This window comes from Festucalex cinctus, chromosome 12 (genome assembly GCF_051991245.1).
Source record: "Festucalex cinctus isolate MCC-2025b chromosome 12, RoL_Fcin_1.0, whole genome shotgun sequence".
Classification (NCBI taxonomy): Eukaryota; Metazoa; Chordata; class Actinopteri; order Syngnathiformes; family Syngnathidae; genus Festucalex; species Festucalex cinctus.
Window position 1 is genome coordinate 22726689 of NC_135422.1, and position 16151 is coordinate 22742839.

Below are 16151 nucleotides of genomic sequence, written 5' to 3' on the forward strand. Positions count from 1 at the left end.
ATCCTAAGTGGCAGTAAACTACATGATGAAGTGTCTTTTGACAGTTCTCTTGTAGAGAGGAGTAGCATGATATTGCTGTTCTCGATTTAAGATCCTCAGCTTATCAAAACTGTCTATATGGTAACAATAACAATAATCATAATAAGGTCTACAAGAACTGTATGGTGTTCAGGGATGAATAGTTTTTCTCATGGAATTTTTTTATTTATTTTTGCTGTAGTAATAAGTAATGCCACAGCTGATGCACATTTTGAATGACAGGGTTCCTGCTATTACTTCAAAATATAAAAATATAACATTTATAGAATAAAACTACAAGTATCCCAAATGCTATAAAAGGTAATGTCACATTGGCCCCCACATTTAACTCCCCCCGCCACCAACGTCTTATTGCAGATAGAAGGATGTAAAATGAAAAGTGTAGTGTTAGAATCCATTGTAAAGAACGGTTAGGGTTTGCATTATTCAAAAATTTGGTGCCAACATTTTAACTTTTACTGCAAATGAATATCGGCTTCAAATATCGGTTATCTGCCTCCTTGACTACCGATAATCGGAATCGGTATCGGCCCTGAAAAAAGCATATCGGTCTATCTCTATTTTGTAGTCAATACACAGAGGTAACGTGGCATCTGTATTGATACTTCCAGACTAATCTACATTTTACTTGTCTGTTAACTGCACATGTACTCCTTTTGCAAAGTTCCTCTCTTGTTCAAACTACACAATTAAAGTACCTTGTGTAACAGGCGGCATTTACCTGAATTGTCAGGTGACTGAAAAACATGCGGTTGGTTGCAATGACAAGTTGTTACTCTAAAAATGTCAGGACGTGATTTAAAAAATACACATTTAATTCATGTAAACACAAACAGCACAAAATACAATAAGGAAACAAAAAACATCCATCCATTTTCTCAGCTATGTGGAAAAAAAGATACTCAAAACTAACTAGGACTAAAACAGGTGGACGGAACCACGGGGAAAGAAGTCGCCAATAAGGAATAACTAAAGACAATCTAAGAGCAGAATCATTTGTACAAAAGTAAACAAGCTGAAAAAAATGAGGTGCTTATCGGTAACAAGTAGCCAGAAAAAACATCAAGTATGAACTTAATTCCAATGAAGTTGGGACATTGTGTTAATTAAGGACACATAATTAAAAACAGAATACAATGATTTGGATGTCATATTGAATTGAATACACTACAAAGACGAGATATTTAATGTTTTCATCTTTGGCCTGGAGGACACAACGTCCACAATTTCCAAAACCAATTTGAAATGTCGACGGAGCACTTTTCCACTTTGTATCAGTCCATTTTAGAGCCCAGAGAAGACGACTGCGTTTCTGGGTGTGTTGATAAATGGAATTGCTTTGCATAGTAGAGTTTTAAGTTGCATTTACTGATGTAGCGCCAAACTGTACTGACTGACATTGATTTTCTGAAGTATTCCTGAGCCCATGTCGTGATTGTTATGACGCGAGTGTGGATCCCAGAAACGCGGACAACAGAGCAGCTTACAAAAATTTAGTTACAAAATAGACACACACAAAAATCCAAACAGAAATCGCTTGCAAAGCAAGGAGGAAAAAAACGGTAACAAAAAGCGCACGTAACAACGCGGAAGTAACTAACAAAAAGGCTTGCACAAAATGGGCAAGGGGATTAACTGAAAGTGCTTACACAAAAAGGTAAGAGTCAGAATACAAAAAATCACTACACTATAAAACTCACAAGGGCAAGGCAAAATCGAAGTACAGGCGAAGCGGAGATCGAAGAATAGTCGAGGCTAGGCTTGGGCATTGGTGGCTGGCAAGTGAATAGTCCGACAAAAGACTGTGGCAGAAGTTGCCTCTTAAATAAACAAGACAATTGCTGATTAGTAGCAGCTGTGCAGTCTCAATGGCGCCACCACAGGTCAGGCTACCACTGGAAGTACAACAACAAAAGAAAACAGAGCACAGCCTGCAGGCATGGAACATGACAGTACCCCCCACTCAACGGACGCCCCCTGGCGGACTACCTGGCTTGTCAGGATGGGCGGAGTGGAAATCCCGGATCAAGGACGGATCGAGGATCCAGGAGCTGGGGACCCACTGGCGCTCTTCCGGCCCGTAGCCTTCCCAGTCGACCAGGTACTGCACCCCGCGGCCCCGGCGCCTGGAATCAATGATGGCTCTGACCGTGTAGACTGGATCGCCGTCGACTATGCGTGGAGGAGGAGGAGGCGCTGTTGGAGGACTCAGGGGACTGGCGGTCACAGGCTTGAGCAGGGAAACATGGAATACCGGGTGGATCTTGAGCGTCGGTGGGAGCTTGAGCCGGACAGAGACAGGGTTGATGATAGAGTCTACTGCAAATGGTCCAATGAACCGAGGGTCCATCTTCCTAGACCCTCCAGCCAAGTGCAAGTGCCGGGTGGACAGCCAGACCTGCTATCCCGGACGGTACTCTGGTGCAGGTAGTCTCCGGCGATTGGCGATTTCCTGGTTTCGGGTGGTGGTGTGTGAGAGAGCAGCTCGGGTCTCTTTCCACACCTTGTGGGCTCGTCGGAGGTGGTGCTGGATGGAAGGAATGGACACTTCCTTCTCCTGGGTTGGGAAGAGCGGAGGCTGGTACCCGTAGGCTGCCATGAACGGGGAACGGTCAGTGGCGGATGAGATTAGCGTGTTGTGAGCGTATTCCACCCAAGGCAAGTGCGTAACCCAGGATGTGGGGTTGCTCTGGCAGACGCAACGGAGGCTGGCCTCAAGGTCCTGATTGGCCCGTTCCGTCTGTCCATTAGTTTGGGGATGATAGCCGGAGGAACGGCTTGCTGTGGCTCCCATGGCTGTGCAGAACTTCCTCCAGACCTTGGATATGAATTGGGGCCCACGATCGGAAACAATGTCTTGGGGGATGCCATGGAGCCGGAAGACATGTCGGATGAGCAGGTTGGCGGTTCCTAAAGCAGATGGCAACTTGGGCAAGGCGATGAAGTGGGTCATCTTTGTGAACCGGTCCACAATTGTCAAAACAACAGTGTTTCCTCGGGAAGCTGGCAAGCCCGTGACAAAGTCCAAAGAGACATGCGACCATGGACGAGACGGGACAGGCAGAGGTCGCAGTAATCCGGCGGGTGGCCTATGAGAGACCTTGCGGGCACACACAGTGCAGGAATTGACTAATTCAGACACGTCCTTGTGCATGCCAGGCCACCAAAATCTTTGAGTCAAAAGAGCCTGGGTGCGTCTGATCCCGGGGTGGCAGGCAATCCGACAGGTGTGACCCCATTGCAGGACCTCTGATCGAAGTGGCCCGGGAACAAACAGTCGGCCACTTGGGCCATCGGCAGGGACCTCACGCTTGATCCTTATTTTCAAAGCTCAAAAGCATCGACCAGTGCTCAAGAGCACAGTGATGACGGGCTTAAGTCATAGTTGAAGCGGTGACGCGGCCGTTTCGACCACGTCCTAAGGCCCCACCGGCTAGCGATGCTAATAACGTCCTAAGGCCCCACCAGCTAGCGATGCTAACACCGGAGAAAAGTGGTGCACAACCGAGCACGTCTGCACAGATGACGTTTCATCGGACGATGACGACTACTATGGGTCCGATGCAAGACAGTCTTGGACAGTCTTCCAAAGAACGTGAAGGTAAGCGCTAACATGCTAAGAGATTGCTAGTAAGATTACTTTTCGGGCGATCTGCTAGCAGCGTGTGTAAATGTGCTGATATACACTAAAACATCTATTACCTATACAAACGTGAATGTATATTTTATAGATCGTGCTCACAGCAACGTCCGACCGCTGGTTCTACGACAAAGAAAGGTCAAAACAAAACAAAACAAAAAAACGTTTTCAATACACCGAACAATAAAAGGAAAGTCTTTCGATAGTATTGTAATTGTATATGTTTCTTTCAGCTCCTCCTCATAGGGCCCAAAGTGACCTCTCACAGTGAGCAGAACAAAGGTAAAAAGAAAAGATTCTCCACAGCACTAATAAAATATTTGATGGTAAACGTCTTCTATAATTTACAGAATGTGCATCAACCAATACACCCAAGAAAAAAAGGTAAACATATGCACACACACACACACATTGCATCACACTGCTCTAAAATGATATGATATTGAAATGTATATTTGCAGATCCCAAAGATTCTGGCTGGCTTTAAGTTGATGAAGTTGGCTGGCAGCCAACCATCTTCCCCTTTGCTGCAAAACCAGGACCAAGGGATGCTGCAGCAGAGCTGAATTCCCACCTGCCAGCTGACATCCTGGAGCTCTTCATCACGGATGAACTTCTCCAGCACATCGTTCATCATACCAACCTCTACGCAAATCAGTCCATGCAGAAGCAGACTGACAAAAACTGTTGCGCACGTGTAAATAGTTTGCAAAGAGTTTTCCAAATTGTTTGTTCTGATTGCTACTGTTGCATGTAAATAAACTGTTATTTTGCAATCAAAAAACATTTTTTATTGTTGGGGTAGTGTTTTATAGAAGTTTAGGTGTTTGTAGAATCACTCATGCAAAAAAAAAAAAGTGCCAAATTCACTAGAGTGCATGAAATAACATCGTTTCACCAAAAGCTTGATTTCTCCGTATTTTGGAAGAAAATAGAGGATTTGGGTGAAACGAAGCTGTTTTCTATTGTTGATTACTGAAGATCCGAATAAGGTAGAAAATAACTTTTTTTTTTTAGATGAAAGATGAGACTTCAATCTTTCATTTGGTAGTATCCGCGTTTCCATAGTCCTAACACAACATTTTCTGTGGAGCTTGAAAGATCGGTAAAATTCTGTAAATCAGCTGGCAGTATGGGGTTACCTTTTCCGAAAATGGCTGGCAGTCAAAGAGTTAATAGTAATGTCATTCAAACCGCGGTAATCCACACAGGGACGCAACGTCTTATCTTTCTTATCAATGAAGAAAAATCCAGCTCCTACAGGGGAGGAAGAGGGACGAATTAGTCCGGCAGCTAGCGATTTCGAAATATACTCGTGGAGCGCTAAATGCTCCGGCTGTGACACTTGATAGAGCTTAGAGTTGGGTAGTGGGGCATTAGGGACAAGATCAATAGCACAATCGTAGAGGCGATGTGGGGGAAGCGACTGGGCTCGATCTTTACTAAATACTTTTCTTAAAACATGATACTCAGGGGGTACCTTAGATAAATCAATAATCTCCGCCTTGATCTCCGAAGTCGGTGAACAGTTAATTTCCGCTGATTTTAAACAGTGTGTGTGACAGAAGACACTCCAGTTCTCGATAGCGGGTATTTCCCAATTAATATCAGGATTATGTAACCTTAGCCATGGCAGGCCCAACACTAGCGGCACGGAGCTCGAGGGCATAATTAAAAACCGACGGGACTCACTATGGTTCCCAGAGAGTTTAACCTGAAGGGGGGCTGTAATGCGTCTAACTTCCGCCAGGAGGCGCCCGTTAAGATCGAGAATCCGTCGGGCTTTACGGAGGGTAAAGGTTGGGCACTTTAGAAACTCTACTAACCCAGGGTCAACGAAACAGTCATCAGAACCCGTCAATCAATGCGGTAACCTGTGCTAGATAGCCAAAACCCGTGATTTCCCCTGGTAGTTCAAGTCTCTTGGCCCCTGGATCACACACCACGTCGACCACCTCGGTCTCGTCCTCGGTGTACTCACACGGTGGATTGGGCCCGGTTGTCATGTTCTCAGTCTGCCCTTGCCCCCCCAGCTTCGTCTGGCAGTCGGCTCGGCATGGCGGACGAATTGGACACGCTGCAACACGGTGGCCGGCCTGGCCGCAGTAGAAGCAGTCACCGGTCTGGACCCGTCGCAGCCGCTCTGCCGTGCTGAGCCGCCCTCCACCAATCTGCATGGGATCCTCGCCGTAGGCAGACGTGCGCCCGGTGGCCTCTCGAACCGGTCCCTTGTTCCCCTCGGGGCCCGGGGAATTGCTTGAACGTGATCAGGACGACAGTAAGGGGGCTCGACATCACGCTCTCGCTGCCGTTCCCGTATTCGGTTGTCCAGCCGAATAGTAAGCGCAATGAGTTCCTCCAGGTCTGTTGTGTCGTCACGAACAGCCAGTTCGTCCTTGATCCCGGGGTTCAACCCCCTGCGAAAAATGCTGCAGAGGGCAGTGTCCTTGAAACTGCTCTCGGCTGCCAAAATACGGAATTCAATAGAGTAGTCGGCTACAGATAACTGTCCTTGTTTGTGATCCAATAGCCGGCTCCCGGCTTCCCTTCCCTTTACTGGGTGGTCAAATACCCGTTTAAGTTCAGTAAGGAAAGCCGGTAGTGAAGTGCGCAATTCCGGGTTAGCGTTGCTAACCACCAAGGCCCAAGTGGCTCCTTTGTCTGTCAACAGACTCATCATATACGCTACCTTACTGCAATCGCGTGAATATGTCCTGGGTTGCTGGTCGAATATCAGTAGGCAGTGGTGGATGAACTGACCACACAAACCCGGCTCTCCGCCATACCGAGACGGATGAGGAAGTGATGGCTCACGATAGTGTGTGTCCTCGGACGACGACGAGCCCGAAGCAACCGGTCCAGGCTGGTGAGGGGAACTTCCTGGTTCACACCTCCCATTACCATTCGCAAACAAAACGTCGACCCGAGTTATTAAATTAGTAACCGCTTCCATTAGCTCATTCAGGGATTGTTTGTGGCGCCCCACAATTTGTCCCTGAATGGCAATGGCGTGGCGTATCTTGCTTGTGTCCGCGGGATCCATGGTCGGACTATTCTGTTATGACGCGAGTGTGGATCCCAGAAACGCGGACAACAGAGCAGCTTACAAAAATTTATTTACAAAATAGACACACACAAAAATCCAAACAGAAATCGCTTGCAAAGCAAGGAGGAAAAAAACGGTAACAAAAAGCGCACGTAACAACGCGGAAGTAACTAACAAAAAGGCTTGCACAAAATGGGCAAGGTGATTAACTGAAAATGCTTACACAAAAAGGTAAGAGTCAGAATAGAAAAAATAACTACACTATAAAACTCACAAGGGCAAGGCAAAATCGAAGTACAGGCGAAGCGGAGATCGAAGAATAGTCGAGGCTAGGCTTGGGCATTGGTGGCTGGCAAGTGAATAGTCCGACAAAAGACTGTGGCAGAAGTTGCCTCTTAAATAAACAAGACAATTGCTGATTAGTAACAGCTGTGCAGTCTCAATGGCGCCACCACAGGTCAGGCTACCACTGGAAGTACAACAACAAAAGAAAACAGAGCACAGCCTGCAGGCATGGAACATGACAGTGATATCCTTTACACATTGATGTCAGTTTTTGATGCAGTAAAACTTGAGGGATTGAAGGTCACGTGCATTCAATTTTTTGGTTTCGGCCTTGTCGCTTACATGCATTGATTTCTACAGATTCTCTGAACTGTTTGGTAATATTTGGACCTTAGATGATGAAGCCCCTTAAAGGGATTAAATCACGGTATTTTAAGCCCTTCCAGAGTAGGCATATAATGATTAAATCTTACCTTTGACACCATGGCAATGTCATTTTTTTTTAATGAAATATCAGGTGGTTACTGGTTATTTTTCTAACGCGGAAGTAAAACGCTTGGTTCAGTAAAGCCCCGCCTCTCTCCGTGTGGTTACCGCGCCCCCTCTCGTCCGAGCCGGCTGCTGCTGGAGCTCTGTGTTTGAGCACTCCTCTTAACGGATGCTCAAGCTGTCAATTCTTCAATGAACATTTGAAACAAAACAGCTTCTTGCCGCAAGAAGACGTAGTGGAGGAGGGGAGCAGAGGGGAAAAGAAAGAGGAAAGAAGAAGAAGAAGGAAAAAAAAACTCAGTGGGTCATGAACCAGGGACATGCTGCTTAGAGGGCAAGCGTGCTAGCCACTACACCATTTGTTCAGTTACATTCAACAGTGCAAAAGTTTTACTTGTAGTTTACGCAAGTGTCGGCCCGAACCGGATTTTAAATCAGCCAATTGTCTTTGCACTTTGAATTGCAAATGTGAAGGATATTTGTTTGCTTAGAATTCATTTGGACAGAATGTTCACTGATAAAGGCTACTTTTGTCACTATCCCATGGAGGTCTCAGAGAAAGTGGGTGTCTGTCTGTTTAGTCTGCAGAGGCGGTGCAGGGGGTGGTTCCGCATCAAATAACGTCACAAAGTGAGCACCCACTCGTTTTCTCAGGTTGGGAGGGGCTCGTGCTTGAAGAGCAGAATGACCTAGAATTTCTCATAGAGGGGCAAATGGAGGAAAACACCACTTCCGTCTTGTTTTGGTGAGATATTAGCATTTTAACATGGCTAAAAGCTCCAAAAAGTTGATTGTTCATGTTACTGTCCCTTTAAATTCCTTGCAATTGTGCGCAGAGGAACATTGTCTTTAAACTATTCAACTACTCACACACTGGTTCACAGAGGTGAGCCTCGCTTGTGAATGACTGAGCAATTCAGGAAACCTCTTTTACACCCAATAGCACCCACCTGTTCCCAATCAGCCTGTTCACCTGTAGGATGTTTCAAACAGGTGTTTGATGATCATTCATCAAGCTTGTCAGTCTTTTTTGCCACCTGCCCAACTGTTTTGAAACGTGTTGCAGCCATAAAATTCTAAGAAATGATTACTTGCTAAAAACAATAACGATCAGTTTAAACATTAAATATCTTGTCTTTGTAGCGTATTCAATTAAATATATTTTGAACATGATTTGTAAATCATAGTACAGTATTCTGTTTTTTATTTATTTTTCACACAACATCCCAACTTCATTTGAATTGGCTTTGTACAACCAAGATCTAAAAAAAAAAAAATGGGTACGCTTGCACGTCATAGATTGAAAATTATGAGCCTCATAGATTGCAACTCGCTTCAAGTGTCACACCTGCTGGAAGGTCCTTTCCGCCAATGATCACTCCAGAAACTGAAAAACAAAACAAATACTGTACACAGGAATAGAAACAGAAACAATAGAAAAAAAAATACATCGTGTGTGTGTGTGTGTGTATATATATATATATATATATATATATATATATATATATATATATATATATATATATATATATATATATATATATATATATATATATACACATATATATTAGGGGTGGGACAAAAAAACGATTCGACCGAACCAATTGTCGTTAAGGGGAGCTAAACGGCCTTATCGGTAGCAGACTTGTCAACCGATACAAAATCCGCCGGGAATCCTTAGATACATTGCTCGTAAAGCTGTGGACCGGATATCGCGTTGCTGTGAATCGGTTGCGAGTGAGGCTTTGTGGTTTTCATAACAATAGCAAGAGTTCTGCACCGTGCTCTACTTGTTTTGTTTACATTTCAGTAGCATCAGTATTCAAGCTACTTCCGTGTTTACAGAGAGCTAGCAAAGTCGCGCTCAGAGACGCTTCATTCCCCGGATGTTGTAAACAGAATGCAAAGACGTTACGCACCTTTTTGGGGGGGGCCGCCTACCGTCAACGCCGTGCTCGCGACACGGCACGCGCGCAGTCGCGCACAACGAGTGACAACATGCACTGGAGACAGTTAGCAGAAGCCGGTGCCGTACATCTTGGTATTTCCCATGGCTATCGAGTCCTCTCGGTGCACTTGTATGTCCCGGGCCGGTGTTCTGTCGGATCAGCATACCTCGTCGGATCAGCATACCCGTATGCTGATCTGACGGCTGCCTCTATCGGGCTAGCATACGTAGTCAGAATAGCATTCCTACGTTACGACGATCCCTTAAATGATAATAATACACTGCAATTAGGCTAAACACAGATGCATATTTAAAACACTAGAGCTACCAAAGAAGCATATGTATAGTTAGTTTTAACACGAGCATGCTGTTCTGACGGCTGATTGTAACATCGGTATGTTGTTTTGATGGCTGAAATGGGCAACCACAGCACATTGTTGCCTTAGTTTACTAGTCAAGAAAAAATAAGGCCAACTATAGAGCCACATTAAAACTTCAGAGGACAATAAGCCAACGCGCTCCCACAAACGATTTGCATGAATTTCTGTATTTTTAGATGATTTAAGTCTTCGCGTCTCATTCCGTTGTGTTCATTTTGCTGACTGCTGCGTTCAGGTGTAGGCTTATGTGCATAGGGTCGTCATACGAAAACATTTTTATATATCAAAACAAACTGTTGTCAATAAATCAAACAAAAACCATATGCAGGCGCGGATGAGTTTCCTCACCAAACTGAGGCTATTTAAGTTGCTTTTTTTTTTTTACACTTAAAAACGTTATTCTGCACATTCAGCATGTGTCCACCGCAGACAGAATTCACATTGCACCTTAAAATAAGAAGAAAAAACACACATTAGTGAAGCCCCAAAATTGTTTTTGAATAAGTGTAGTACAGTACAAGCATCTAACTGCCGCTGTGCCATAATAATAACGCACAGTGATCCACGACGCTAACTGCAGAACAAAACTTACTCTCTGAATAAAATACTTTCACTATATAAAATAATTACAAAACGAAGTAAAATGCAGTTCTAAATAATCAGTTATTGCATACTTTTACTTACTTGTCAGCCGAGGTATGCTGCTCCGACGAGTTCGACAGCGTGATGACGTAATTGCCTACTGCGCATGCGTAGCGCGTGCGCAGATGTGTGAGGTATGCTACTTCGACGGGTATGCTGGTTTGTCAGAACACCGGCGTTGGTACTGCGCGTGAGCCACAAAGAATAACTCCCGTGACGATCCAATGCATGGATTCAAACGACACAGGTATGTCCCACAGCCAACACACCAGCTATGCTAAAAGTACACTGCAAGTATCTCATTTATCAGTTTGTGGCTCCCTGTCAATGTACACAACTAGCATGAGCAGCAGGGAACTGAGACGTGCCCGCAATTACGTCATCAAACTCAAAATGAACGACAGCCCAGAAAACAAAACAAACAGTAGTGATTCCGTGGTCATCATCGTGTCTCAGATTAAAAAAACAAAAAAGATATCATACATTAACAAAAAATGAATGTGATGGCAAAGAAAAACAAAAATTGTTAAAAACAAAAATTGTTGATAAAAAGGTTAGGGCACTTTTGGAAATATTTTTGGATATATTAAGTTGTTAAAATGTGTTTGATAGATTTATTGTTCCATAAGGTGGCTTCATATTTCTTTTGGCTGGACGGTAGGTTTATTTCATGTTTCTGAAATACTTCACAATGTGCACATATTCTGTTTAATTGTGTTGGTGTCTGTCTAAAGGTTAAATATTTATATTTCAAATTGAATTATCAGCCTTTTGTTTTCCTGATCCTTATTTTTAATTAAAAAAAAAACCCAATTATAACTGTCAATAACAACTAATAAATATTTAAACTGATACATTTTTCAGTCATATCGCCCAGCCCTTTGTTGCGGTCCATTTAAATAATTGATTCAATATATAAAAATATAGAAGACATTGTTGTTGTTCTTTTTTAACACATTTGTAGATACTGTAAAAATTTGTGGTGTTTTAAGAATGTTTACAAGCAACAAATGTCACTATAAGTTTTGAATATTGAAATTAATCGTATCGAATCGAAAATTGTATCGTTCCCAAACTTAATCGAACCGTTCTGTTCTGAAAGATAATCGTTTTTCAATCGAATCGCAACTTGTGTATCGAGATACATATCGAATCGGCCTCATGTCAGAGATTCCCACCCCTAATATATATACGTACACTGTATACATATATATAAAAAGGAAACTTATGCCATGTTAGATTAAAGCAAAACACATTGTCATCACAGTTGCGTGACGTAATGGCATTATCAAGTGTTGCTACTTGGTATCAGAGAGTACTCAATTGTATTACTTGTGCTCATAGTGTGTCTTGGTCTCATAAAAGTGGTATCGGTGCATCCATGATCCCAATGTTTAATGGTGAGGTTGATCATAGTCAGTCCATCCGTTCAAACAAAAGAGAAGGGGGGAAAAAACAGTTCTGTGCTTTTTTTCTTTTAATTGTAGAAAAGTGTGACACCGATAGAACTGCTGCAATAGAAACAGGCATATTAATCTGTTTAGAAGTTGCTATCATTGAAAGTTTGAAGTGCTAAAGAAACATCCCAATTATAATTTTATCTTTGAATGTATTTCATCAAATCAAAGTCATGGACTTGAACCTCCACAGGTGATTTTCTCATACACCATGAGTTTGAGCTAAATAAATAAATAAATAAATAAATAAATAAATAACTCCAACACTTCTTAAATAATACAGTTTATGCCCACTAACATATTAGAATTTCAACTGCCAAAAACAGTTAAAATGTGTTCAAATACTTTCTTTTTTGTTATGTTAATGAAAATTAACAAGAAATTGAATCTATAAGTGTTAGAGATCATGAGCACTCATATACCAAACTGTTACTGTCCTCTGTCCTTCACTGTCCTGTATACATGTTTCATTTGTCCTTGTGCAAACGTGTTATACTCTGTTTTCATGATCATATCTTTTGTTGCCTCCACCACAGTGGGGCTCATTCAAATGTGTTGTCTTTCCAGGTGGCGAGCGTAGCTGTGGAGTACACGAGTTGATCTGCGTCAGAAAAGGTAGGGCAGTGTGGTTGATCTTTGACACCCCAAAGCACACCTCCAACACCACCTTCTCCATTATTATCATTCATCATTTTTTTGTTGTTGTATCGGCACCATACAATGACAACAAATGCATTTTTCCCATCATGTTAAGCTTCATCATCCTTGTAAATGTGGTGTCCTCCTTGTTGTGTTTTGTTTTGCCGTGTGTTGCTTGTCTTTATAAAGCTCCTATAGACTAATGTGCAACATTGAACAATGGATCACTATTCCTGGTTTTTTGTAGAAATAAAATACACAGTTTGTGAAAGTGAACCAACTAATACACATAATTGTTGCAGTTTCATTTTTAACAGAATGTGAGATCCCTTATCAGTGTTTGTAGGAAAAAAAATTAAAAAAAAGAGCTAAAAAAAACAAAGCCCTTTGAGGCACATCCCAATACCAAACACTATATTGTATGACCAAATGACTTTGTAAGAGCCCTTTCATAGCTTTGCTGCAGATGTGAATTGTTAAATTCATGTATTATAGATTTAAATAATAATAATAATAAAGCTACAGACATTGAATGTTTTTAATCAGTTCATGTTAGCGATGCCTTCCATCATTTCTTCCCGCTCTTTTATGCATAACTCGCGATATGTGGAGCTCAGTCTGTGACATGGTTTTAGGTTGACATGTATGTGGTTTGTCATTTACATGCAATAACCCTTGAAAGGAAAAAGTATGCAGATTGTGCAAAAATGAACAGATTTTAATTTGTTTGTTTGTGATGACTTGAGATTATGACTCATTATTCCGGTATATGCCCACTTCATGGATGCGAGGCGACCATTCAACTCGGGGGAGGGGAAATCACTGACAGCGGCACCACACAGCATCTAAAACAGGGGTGTCAAACTCATGTTAGCTCAGGGGCTGCATGGAGGAAAATATATTACCAAGTATATAACTTAAAAACGATTGCCGTCATTTATACGCAGATTTCCGTTATTTGTGGGCCAGCCCTAAATTACGGAGCAAAACTGTAGTCACATTGTTCCGAAAAACAACACTGACGCAAATGGAACGCAACAACATTTTGCCGGTATAAGTTCTGGACGTGTTAAATCTACCTGTTTTGCATATATATTGTTCCCAGAATGCATTGCGTGGCGCAGTTAACTCATTCACTCCCAGCACATTTTTCGCAATTTAACTGGATTTTGACTGATTTTGCAAGGCCCACAGAATATTGTGTCCTATTGCTATCAAAACATGGACCCTACCAAAACAAAAGATGAGAGTCTCTTCGTTCATCAGGAAAAAAAAGTATATTTCTATCTGTTTCCACTTTGCAGCAATTGGCATTAAATCTAGCAAAGTTTCATCATTATTCACAAATCTGTTTAAAACAGTGGGTGAAAACAGCCTGCTGCAACATGGCCCAGGTTGATCTCTTATACTCTGCTGCCACCTGCTGGCCGTTTTTGTAATAACTATCATTGCTTGAAGCATTCTCTTCAGTTCAGAGGCTGCATCAAAGCCTCCTATGTGCTCTAGCATTAAAAAAAAACAAAAAAAAATGAAAAAAACAACAACAACAACATATAAATACGTCTTTGGGAGCATGGTAATATTTAAAATAGAACATATTGGGAGCATAAGTTCATGACGTTATGAGGACGCTAATCCTTGTGTTACCAGTAAGGAAATTTGTATCATATTTAACACGTTTATGTCGGTCTATGATTTATAATAATAATAATAATAATAATAATAATAATAATAATAATAATTATAATTATAATTATAATTATAATTATAATTATAATTATAATTATAATAATGAAACAAACTGTAACTTTAAGTTGTGTGTAAAACAATGACAACCAGGACGATTCCCCCATACAAGTTGCATTGCTCATCTGAGGACTGCTTGTGAAATTACAAATATATGTGTTTTCACATTGTTTTTTTTTAACTTTCCAAAATCATCTCGCGGGCCGAGATTAAACCCCTATGCGGGCCTGATCCGGCCAGCTATTTGACACCTCTGATCTAAAACATTGCATCAGCTGCCAATGTCAAAGGAGTTGAGGAATAAAGTTCTATTTTGGAAAAACTCCAAAGCATTTTGGAACCAGAATTTTGCTGTGTTGGGCACAGTTTGTGGAGGATGGCTTCACCAAGTTTTTCTACGTTTCGCATGGTATAAATTCATTTGTGGGTTTTAAGTGACACAGCCACTCACACGTCCCTCTGGTGGTTACGAGGTCCCGTTGTGTCACTACGCAGGTGGAAAAATGTTCCCCCAAGGGGACCGGTCTGTCTCCCTACCATGGTCACGTGTGGATGCCCTGCAGTCGGCTACAATTCCACCAATAACCTGGTCCCCTGGCCTGGAGGAACATTTTTCCGGCTCCATGGTGACACCTGGCAAGCACTCTGACATGGAATGTGCGGCACAAACAAAGATGTTACTAGATAGGTCTCAAATCTCAATGGTCGGCCCGGGCGATATATCGATTTTTTGAATTAATTCAAATTATTTGTTGTGGACGATTTAAACTTTATTTAACTCGAGTTTCCCCAAACCCAATTATTATTTTATTTATTTTTTATTTTTTTTTTTTTAATAAATATTGACTTAGTGAATTGCTTAAAGCATTTCAATTGTTATCCTCATGAGAATTAACATTTTGGACATCCATATGATCAATTAAGCCACAGTCGTTATGAATGAAATATTTTATTAAATGCATTTTTATTACTTTCAAAAAGTATTTTATGTAAGGCAGAAATTTTGCACTTTAATATTGAAAAGGAAATATTTAGTTAAGTGTTAGATTCAATAGAGGCAAAAGTTTTGAGTTTACTGTCATTTAATTACGAAAACAAAAAGTTCCAAGTTTGCACTGCAATGTGATTCAGTCTTATGTTACATTTGTTTCCACAAATATTTTATTTCATGCAGACATTTTGCACTTTAATTTTGAAAAGGAAATGTTTACTTATGTTACAATAGAAGCAAAAGTTGTTTTGAGTTTTCTGTCATTTAATTACTAAAAAAATAAAAAAGTTCCAAGTTTGAATTTTATAAATGTAATTCAATGTGTTTGATTTGTTTCTAGAAGTATTTTATTTAAGGCAGACATTTTGCACTTTAATTTTGAAAGGGAAGTTTTTATTTGTTGTTTGATAAAATAAAAGCAAATATTACTTTGAGTTATGTCATTTTTACTAGTTTTCTTAAAATAAATAAATAAATTGAAAAAAAAAATCGTAAATTGATTTTTTTTGTGAAAAGAATCTGGGATTTTATTTTTAGGCAAAATCGCCCAGCCCTACTCAATGGCAGAGAGAACTGACCAATGTGAGTTAATATGTGGCTGATGCAGAAATGTATTTGTCGTATGTATTGAGTCAAAGCCATCCTCCAGGAAATGTGTCAACTACAGCACAATTCTGGTCCGCTGAATTCCAACAAAGCTAATAGGATGAGGACTGGTGACCACAAGTTGTGCATAGATTGAAAGATAAATAACCAATCAGGGGGAAGCTGCTTTCCATATCAAATTCAGGATAATTAAGGAGATGATTCATTTCATGTTCAATATTTTTTATATTAATGAGAAAACAG

General features: G+C 41.3%; 1 protein-coding gene and 1 long non-coding RNA gene across 7 annotated transcripts in view; both read left to right on the forward strand.

The window, feature by feature from the left end:
* The window catches only part of LOC144031955 (synaptotagmin-14-like), a 53285-nt gene that overhangs the window by 8173 nt on the left and 28961 nt on the right, over positions 1–16151 (forward strand). The window contains exons 1-2 of one of the 5 annotated variants that reach the window (XM_077539505.1): positions 10268–10716; positions 12494–12541. In XM_077539505.1, the coding sequence (XP_077395631.1) occupies positions 10623–10716; positions 12494–12541 (142 nt within the window). In that variant the 5' untranslated portion in view covers positions 10268–10622. Of the gene's footprint in view, positions 1–10267; positions 10717–12493; positions 12542–16151 lie in introns of those variants that run through there. The other 4 variants (XM_077539506.1, XM_077539501.1, XM_077539503.1 and 1 more) reach the window with 4 other exon arrangements.
* On the forward strand, positions 3260–4463 carry LOC144032011 (uncharacterized). 2 transcript variants are annotated; one of them, XR_013287657.1, is made up of 5 exons: positions 3260–3640; positions 3771–3817; positions 3913–3961; positions 4030–4063; positions 4141–4463. It is a non-coding gene; the product is annotated as an uncharacterized LOC144032011 (long non-coding RNA). The 2 variants fall into 2 exon arrangements; XR_013287656.1 differs by having other exon boundaries at positions 3260–3817; positions 3913–4063.